Below are 9,269 nucleotides of genomic sequence, written 5' to 3'. Positions count from 1 at the left end.
ACCCTGGGACCAGCTGGGCCCCGGCCCTGCCCACTAGCAGGTCACCGCAAGCTTCAGGACACCCTGGACCCCAGACCCAACTGTGTCAGGAACCGGCCCCCGCCCACCAGCCATCCAACACCAGCTCTGGGACCCCTGGGCCCTGCAGCCAGACTCCAGGACCCGGCTCCGCCTGCCAGTAGACCGGCACTAACCCCAGGACCTGGCTTCACCCGCCAGTGGGTGGGCAACATCCCAGGGTCTTCTGGACCCCGACTCTGCCCACCAGTGAGCCAGCACCAGCCTGGGGTCCCCTAGGATTCCACAACCCGCCGCCTCGTGACCAGACCCCGCTAACCAGCAGCCAGCGGCATCCACACGAGGCAAGGCCTGGCAACCAGCCAGGCCAGGGGCCGACCAGGCCCACCAGACGCCCCACGTAGTCAGCCCCCTGCCACAGGAGGGCTCACGCAGCCCTCTTGGGGGCACCCCTAGAGCATGTAGCTTGGGTGACGAGAGGAGAGAGCACCGCTGGGACACACAGGACGTCTCCTACAGAGGCCCCCTCTCCAAGGTCGAGAAACGTAACTAACAGACATAAAATACAAATAGCAACTCAGACAAACCGAGGGGGCAAAGGAGCATGTTCCAGACGAAGGAAAAGATAAAGCCCAGAAGAAGAACTAAGTGACGTGGAGACGGGCGACCTGCCCAAGGAAGAGTCCAGAGCAGTGACCGTAAGGATGGTCCAAGAACTCGGGAGGAGAACGGTGCCCAGAAAGATTGAGGATTTCAAGCCAGCAACAGCAGAGCATTAAACCCAAGGGGGCCCTTGGAGGTGTGGCCTGGGTGAGGGCACGGGCGCCCACCAAGAAGTGGGCCCTGTGCCTAAAACCCCAGTTCCAGGCTCCAGCCTGGCCCAGAGAGAGCCCTGGTCCCCCAACCCCTCCCTGCCTGGAGAGATATTTACCAGGGACCCCTGGAAACCACACAGAGGTCTGACGCGAGGACCCAGCTCCCGCAGCTCAGCTCCGGTGGGACAGGGCTACCGAGGGTCCACAGAACGCGGTCGAGTCAGACGGCAGTGGCTGTGCTGCAGGAGGGGCGGCGGGGGCCAGGGAGTGGGTAGCTCCACACAGGGTGGTGGGAAGCCTCCACAGAGAGGCTGGCATGTGGCCACGGGCCCAGGGCCTGCAGGCTTGGGAGGGCCGTGGCCGCCTCTGCATGAGATGGGACCACGAGGGCTGGAGTGGGAAGGGCCACCACCTGACTCGTTGAACACCCGCTTTGGTCGCTATGTGGGAAAAGACCAATGGGACACAAGCGGGGAGATGGGGCACCCGGAGGAGGCTGCTGTGGCCACCGGCAGGAGGGGACAGTGACAGCCCTGGGGCCAGTGGGGCCAGAGGGAGATGGTCCGCCTGGACAGACAGGCAGCCGACAGCCTCCGCTTCTGGGTCAGGCGCAGGGGGGACGGGGGGAGGGGTGCAGGCACCCGCCCGAGCTGGGGTCTCCTGCGCTCAGGTGGGCGAGGCAGAGGTGCGGCCACGTGGGGGGAGATCAGAACTTGCTTCTAAATCGTCAGAAGTTATGTGGGGCTGCGGAGGAGGGTCAGCTGTGGAGCCCTGAACTGGGGCGGCCCGGCCCCTGGTGGCGGCGGCGGCGGCCGAGTCTGCACGAGAAAGCTGGCGTGCAGTCCGCTCTGCATACTGGGGTGTATCGGGGGACCGGCCCAGACCCCCAGTGCAGCCTCGCAAAGGGCCGCTGGTCTCTCCGCAAGGGACGTTGCAGTCAGATCACACAGACAGGCAGACGACACCGTCAGAAAACATGTGGTTTATTAGGCTTAGCTGTGGCAGACGTTGGTCCTGTAATAGTTCTAGACTGATACACGGGTCCCCACTAACAGCTTACGTGTAGGGAGATGGCTGAGCTGCAGCAATGACAATAACCAGTAAATTGCTTGGAAAAATCACTGCGATCCTAACAGGGTGATGTCAGCAGTTGGTGAAGGAAAGAGCAGGAGGGTGGGGCCCTGCAGGGGGTTTCCAGAGCATCTTTCAGAGCTCTCATCACAAGCCCCAGGGCCCCCAAGAGCCAAGGGGAAGCTGGGGTCACCACCCCCCATCCCGGCAAAGGAACGGACCCTGGCGGGGTTGGGACCTCCAGTGGCTGCGGGTGGCATCTTTTCCTAGAGATTTTTTCAGGCATGAAACCACTTCGTGTGGCCCAGCACGGCCTCTGAGTTACAGCGCGGCACCGAGTTCACAGGCGTGCTTGGGCCCAGTGTCCCGAGTAATATGTCCGTCCTCCCAGGCGTGGTTTGGATAGGCTGCATGTCCAGGGCCCCTCTGTGACCTCTGTCCTCCTGTCACCTCGAGGCCAGGCCATGTGTGACCTCGCTTCCTTTCCAAACCCAGCTCCCCTGCACCACGGCGATGGCATGGCGGTGGCGCTCCAGGTATCGGCATGGAGCCGCCAACATGGAGGGTGACCCCAGTTCAAGACTTGCTCAGTGCAGCAAGGACGGGAGGGCGCTCCCCGGGGGCCTCCAGACGCTGCTACCTGCACCCCTGACTCAGCAGGTGGGCGTGCCCTGTGCCCCCTCCCAAATGAGGAAACAGTCCTGGTTTCAAATAACTTTTTCCTTTTAAATGTAGGCGATTCTTTAACCAGATCTGTAAAGGTGACTGAATATGCCTCTATAAGAGCTTTCAAATAAATAAATTCATGCATCGAAAGATTACTGGTCAAACCACGTGCCTGGTATTTAATGTGGGATATGGCCTTGCCATGGCATGCTTCTGGGGGGGCGGGGGACGGGCTGTGACCTGCGGGGTGGGACGGCTGGGTGTCTGGGGTTTGTGGGTGGAGTTTCTGCCGTTCCTTAGCCCGAGAGCAGGAACTTTCTCACTGCTGCCCAGCTGGGCAGGTGGGGCCGACCTCTCTCTGCATTTTCTACGTTTTTCTCCTCCAAAGAGAAGCCAGAGAAATAAGATGTGGCGATGAAGCCGCTCTCTGTGGGGACCCAGGTGCCGTTCCCCGGGGATGGGTGCCTGGGTGCCTCTCCCTCCCAAGGGGCAGGGGCAGCAGGACACACACCAAGGCCCCCGCCAGCTGACCGTCGCTGGGGGTGAGCAGCTCGGGGGCCCTTGGAGGTGGACCCAGAACCAGACCCGGAAGAACCGGGCACAAGGGGGGCATCAGCTCCCACCACTGGAGGAGGAGGAGGAGGAGGAGGAGTGGGGAGCCCTAGCCCCCAGCCTCCGCGTCAGGCAGGGAAGCCTTGGGGTGGCGGGACCGCACCTCCCCCAGCGTTCCACGCCCCGGCGGCTCCATCCCCACCACGGCGACATCTGCAGGTGGGGCCTCAAGACCTGACAGCGAGTCCCATTTCAAAGTCGAAGTACCCCCTGGGTGGGTGGTGACCCCATTTACCTCTGGCGCAATTGAGGGCCAAGGGGTGGGGGGCCGTGGGTTTGGCACCGAGAAAGGCAGCGGGGCTGCTGTGGCCTCAGGCCTGCAGCCGTGGGCAGGGCCACCACGTGGGGAGCTTCTCCAGCCACCAGAGGTAGCTGTGCTGCCAGCACCGAGGCTCCCAGGGAGGCTGTGGCCCGGCAGGCGGGAGCCGGGACAGGCCTGTCCCGCACGGGGCTCCTAGGCCCGCCCCCCGGGGCTGTACAGGGGGGTCAGGCACCCACGCCTTCAAGCCCCCTGGTTCCCACCCCCCACCCGGCTCTGCTTCAGAACAGACGCTATACACACGAGCCATTCCATCTCCAACACAACCGTCCTCTGAGCCCCAGGTAACACTAGCCAGCGACGAGCAGCTGCCCTAACATGCCCCGCGGAGGGGAGGGGGCGAGGGTGCCCCTTCTGGGCCAAGCCCCACCTGCCCCACAGCCCACCCCGGGCTCCCGGCGGACAAGGAGCTAACGCGGGTCACGGGCGGACACGTGCTGAGGAAGGGCAGGCATGTTCTGGGCCGCGGCGGCACAAGAGTCTGCCGGGGAAGCGGACGCCGCCCCGCACCCGGCGGCCAGAGGGGGGCCCCAGCCGAGGCCGTGAGGGCGGGGCGTGGGGTGGCGGGAGGGGACCCCTCCAGTTATTGCAGTGGGGGTCCTGGGACCCTGCGGAGCGGGAGAGGCGGGGCAGGGCTCTGCGGCCTAAGGCCTTCCAGCACATTCTCTGGGAAGCGTTGTGACCTCCTATTTTTGCATAAAGTGTCCACCACTTAAGGCAGATCCAGTGGCGGACAGCCTGATGTGCGACAAGATTGTCTTTTTTCTTTTTTTTTAGTAAATTGTGCTAGGGATTCCTCCAATTTGTGATTTTTGTTTGTTTGTTGGCAAGCCACATCTAAGAAGCCAGCTCCTGCCCTTCCTCTGCCTGCTTCCCCGACTGTGGCCCGACGGCTGGCCAGGGCACTCAGGGCGGGGACCCCGTTCCTGCCGCCGCTGTCCTTTGAGAGACCCACGTGTTTATCTCACGGAAGACGGAGCTGGTCACTTCAGGAAGCTCTTTGTGGAGGACGTGGTAGGCACCTTCGTAAATCTGCAATTAGGAAAGACAGGAAGTCACGGCTACCGCGAGTGACACGGGCAGGCAAGGCGGCCTGGCAGCGGATGGAGAGGACCCCCTCTCCACGCACCCACGCCTGGTCAGCAGGCGGTGCTGCAAAGGTCCCAGTATGTTCCCCAGATCCTTTCTTAAACCACTGTCCTCTCTCCACGCCACTCCCCTTCCAGCCTTGCCCCACCTGCGCCTCCTCTCCTCCCCGTGGGACCCCAGCCTGCCCCGGCTGACCCTCACTCCCACCCGCCCACAGCGGTGGTCCTGGCACCAGCTCTACGGCCCTCGCATCGCCGTGGCCGGGGATCACTTTCACTCTCGTAGGATTTGGCTTCTTAGTGTCATTCAAAAGCTGACCAGGGTAACCTTCTAGAAACACCTTCCTCCGTGGTTCCCACAGCTCTCCACCCTCCTGGTCTTCTTCCCGCCTGTTGGTCAAGACTGCAGCATGCCGCCCTCCTGAGCTGCAGGCTGGTGCGGCCGAGGCGGGGTCGGGCCTCTTTCCCCCTCTCCCCAGGAGCCCCATCCAGGCCCCTGGCTGTAAAAACCACCCATGTGCTGATGACTCAGAATCTGTATCTCCAGCCAGACCTCCCCTGAACTCTCCATGTGTATAACCACCTGCCCACTTGCCATTTCAGCGATTTCTAACAGCTCTCTCCCAGTTTTCTTTTTTTTAAGCTGTAGTACAAATCATATAACATGAAGTTCACCATCTTAACCACTTTCGAGTGTACGGCTCAGCGGTGTTAAGTATCTCTGCACGCGGTGCAATATTCTCACCCTGCACAACTGAACCCTGTCCCCGTTACAGCGCCCTCCTCCGTGCCCTCCTCCCAGCCCCTGGAAACACCACCCTATTTTTCTTTTTATTTTTTCGGCTGCACCAGTCGGCTTGCGAGATCTTAGTTCCCTGACCAGGGCCCCGGCAGTGGAAGTGCGGAGTCCTAACCATTGGACCGCCAGGGAAGTCCCTCTACTTTCTATTTCTGTGAGCTCTGACTACTTTGCCTATGTCATGTGCGTGGAATCACGCACTATTTGCCCTTCTGTGACCGGCTCATTTCGCTGAGCACAGCCTCCTCCAGGCTCATCCGTGTGGCAGCAGGTGTCAGAACTTCCCCCTTTTCAAGGTTGGAAAACACCCCCTTGCCTGGACGGACCACCTCCCCTCAGTGGGCACTGGGGCTGCATCCACCTCTTGGCCGCCGTGAACATGGGGTGGAAATATCTCTTCGAGACCCTGATTTCAATTCTTTTTCTGAATTTCAACTCTCTCTTGGGTGTGCCAACGTGGGACTTGCGGCTGGGACCGTCTCCCGCTGTGATGGGAACGGCTTTCCTTCCCCTCCTTCCTCCTGCTGTTCGTCCGGGCCTCCCTCTGGCAGGGGTGTTGGGCCAGGGGCTGCCGCTCCTAGCCGCGACGGGGGGGTGCTGGACAGTGCGGACACGTGAGAGCCTTGTAGCACAGCGCGCTGGGGCAAGCGGTGCAGCAGGCTCGGGGCAGAGAGCTGAGCGCCAGTGCCGGCCCCCACGCAGCAGGTGTGGCACCTGCGGGGAGCAGCCCGCGCTCCCTACAACCTAGCGGGAGGTGGCCCTCGACCGGGGCGTCCACTCGGCCGTGCCCAAGCTGGGGCGGCACTGTCCAGGGACACGTCTGTTCGCGCGTGTGCCCTGGGGCGGCGGTCTGCCCAGCCGACCACGCAGAGCCACCTTCAGGCTCCACTGCCACTCGGCAGGGACACAGCCGGTGCACCTGCTCTCTCCCCATCCTCCAGCCAGGGGTCTTCCCGGTTCAGCCAGACACTCGGGAACTGCTCCACCCGAAACAGCATTTTCCGTCCTGTCGTGCCTGACACGCCTAACGCTCTCTGAGGAAGACGACCTTTTCTGCCCGGAGGCCAGCTGCGGTTCTTTCCTTGACCGGATGAACGATCAGCTAATGACTCTCGAGCTCCCACGGAATCAACAGACACCTCGTGCTCCTGGGACGTGCCTCCCCGGGGCCAGGCCAGCCCTAAACCAAGGGCTCGGGCAGGCGCCCTAGAGGAGCGCCACTCTCCCCGCCCCAGGGACGTGGGGCGGCTGCTCACCTTGAGCGTCTTGTCCTGGCTCTTGGCGGACTCCATGAGCAGGTAGGCGCCCCTGCTGTCACACAGGCGGTCGGCAGAGCCCTGCAGCAGCAGGAAGGGCAAGGTCAGCCTGGGCAGCGCCCGCTCCACCCTCGAGACGGCGTTGAGCAGCTGGATGCCGAAGCACACCTTCAGCCCCGCCCGGCAGATGAGGGGGTCCGTGTTGTAGATGGCCACCTGCGGGAGGGGAGACAGGAGCCCGTCGGTCCCTCGCAGCCCCTCCCGCTCGGCTCTGAAGAGCTGACCCCGCCAGCAGGCCCGGGGTGGGGACCCCCAGTCAGCCCGGCCGCGCTGCCCCTGCTTCCAGCCTGCTCTGTGGCCCCCCCTCCACGCCTGTGCCCCGGGACGGTTTCAGCATCAGTCTGGGGGGTTTTTTCACGTGAGCAGCATCGTATGTTCGCTTTGATGACTTCACACAGGGATAGCTCGGAAGATGTTTTGGTGTCAGTCTGAGTGGATTCTGTTTTCTCTAAGTCTGTCTGTTCTGACACAGTGTCCCCTGGTTGAAGAGGGTGAGGGGCACCCACGACTGCCGGGTCACAGGGCTGTCTGTGCAGGAATGAGGCCCGGGAAGGGCTTGGGCAGGACACCCCTGCGGGCTTCAGGACGTGGCTCCAGCGGGCTGCCTGCCGGCCTGAGAGGCAGGTCTGCTGTCCCCCTGTGCCTGTGGACACGGCTGCCCCTCTGCCGGACGTGCACAGCGGCCGGGCCCGCCCTCCTCAGCCATCAGCCTGCCGGGACCTCCTCTGACACCGGCCCCGCCTGCGGCTGAGACTCTGACCATGCCCTTTGTGGGGCTACCCGGGCCCCGTCCCTGGCTTCCTGGCTTCACTCCTCTTGCCCCGAGTGGACAGTAAGTGGCCTGCCTGCTGTTAGCTGAGACGGGACACATGCCCACAGAACTCTCCGGACCAGGTCGGGGCCATGACGCCTCTGCCCTCAGCTCTCTTTCCAAGAGCTGCGTGGCGTCAGGAGGGGTGAGGGGACAGAGGGTCAGCTGCCCGCGAGAAGGCTTGAGTGTCCACTGTGTCTCCATCTGACTCTCGGGCGGGGGCCGCGTCTCCCCTGTGACGACCCCCCATGGGCCTCATCCAGGGTCCTGGATCCACTTGGAGAGGGACAGGCTGTCCCAGGTCCCCCCACCACCCCGATTCTTCCGGAGCAGGCAAGCCAGACCACTTGGGAAAAGCCACACGAGACGAATGAGCCCCTTCCTGCAGCCCAGACGGCGGGCCTCCCGCGGGGCCGGGCCACCAGTCTGGGGGCCGAGAACACGGGAGCGGCAGGGGCTCCTTCAAGGTCTGCAAGGAGGGCTGCTCGGGAAGAGGCCGCGGGGCCAGAGAGCCCTGGCTGCCGGGTGTCCCTGTGAACGAACGCCCAGGGCCAGGGCCCACGAGGCCACCTCCTTCCTGAGCGGCTTGGCGCCTGCCCTGCTGACCGGCCGTGAAGCCCCTCAGGGAGTTGGCTCCGGGTTAACTGCTCTGACAGCCCAGGTGGCTTCCCGCTCTTGGCTCTTTTTCCATGTCTGGAGCACGTCGGCGCTGGGTACACAATGGCCCATTCTAGACCTGGGAGGAGCCGCCAGCTGTGTCGGGGAAAGGGCAGGCCCCCGTGCCAGCCACCACCGCACGGGGGCAGAGGGGCTGCCGGGAGGCAGGGCAGGGACCACCTCCTCTCAGGGAAACAGGCTCAGAAGCCCAAACCCTCCCCTAAGGTAACCAGCCCGGCCCAACCCCAGGGCCTTTGCTTTCTGAGGGCTTAAGACCTAAATCCACCAAAAGTTCTTCTAGTGGGGGAGGGTCGTGTCCTGTCCCCCAGGCAGGAGACGGACAGCGTTCTCCCTCCCAGCCCAGGCCAGGCCCAGAGCACCGGTCAGCAGCCTGAGCCCATTCAAAACCAAAGACCAAATGGTCGGTGCCCGAAGATCACTTACTGTGGGATTCCATCTCCACAACATTCTTAAAAGGACAAATCGGGGGCTTCCCTGGTGGTGCAGTGGTTAAGAATCCACCTGCCAGTGCAGGGGACACGGGTTCGAGCCCTGGTCCGGGAAGATCCCACATGCCGCAGAGCAACTAAGCCCGTGCGCCACAACTACTGAGCCAGCACTCTAGAGCCCTCGAGCCACAACTACTGAGCCTGTGTGCCACAACTACTGAAGCCCGCAAGCCTAGAGCCCGTGCTCCACAACAAGAGAAGCCACCGCAATGAGAAGCCCGCGCACCACAACGAAGAGTAGCCCCCGCTCGCCGCAACTAGAGAAAGCCCGTGCGCAGCAACAAAGACCCAACACAGCCAAAAATAAATAAAATAAATAAATTCATATTTTTAAGAAAAGGACAAATCAGAGACATGGGAGACCAGACTAGTGGTCAGGCTTGACGGCATGGGGCTACATGATGGCAACATGGGGTCTTTGTGGGGACAGCCTGACTCACCCCCGAGGGTATCCTGGTCGCCATAACCCTGTGGTTTTTCAAGATGTCAGCTCTGGGGGAAACTGGGCCAGGCACACAGCCCCTCTGAGTTATTTCTCACAACTGCATGTGAATCAGAGGTCTCAAAGCACAAGTTTAGTTAAAAGCA

At 62.5% G+C, this 9,269-nt stretch overlaps 1 protein-coding gene across 6 annotated transcripts in view; it reads right to left on the bottom strand.

Annotated features, from left to right (window-relative positions):
- Positions 1-1,800: 1,800 nt before the first annotated feature.
- MGLL (monoglyceride lipase) overlaps positions 1,801-9,269 on the bottom strand; it is a 231,021-nt gene continuing 223,552 nt past the window's right edge. For 5 of the 6 annotated variants that reach the window (XM_082414021.1, XM_082414017.1, XM_082414016.1 and 2 more), the window contains 2 exons: positions 6,645-6,860; positions 1,801-4,533 (listed from right to left, as the gene is read on the bottom strand). In XM_082414021.1, the coding sequence (XP_082270147.1) occupies positions 4,408-4,533; positions 6,645-6,860 (342 nt within the window). In that variant the 3' untranslated portion in view covers positions 1,801-4,407. The remainder of the gene's footprint in view (positions 4,534-6,644; positions 6,861-9,269) is intronic. The other variant, XM_082414018.1, reaches the window with a different exon arrangement.

This window comes from Balaenoptera physalus, assembly GCF_965194825.1.
Source record: "Balaenoptera physalus genome assembly, chromosome: 11".
In the NCBI taxonomy this organism is placed as follows: Eukaryota; Metazoa; Chordata; class Mammalia; order Artiodactyla; family Balaenopteridae; genus Balaenoptera; species Balaenoptera physalus.
This window is presented reverse-complemented; position numbering and strand designations above follow the sequence as displayed.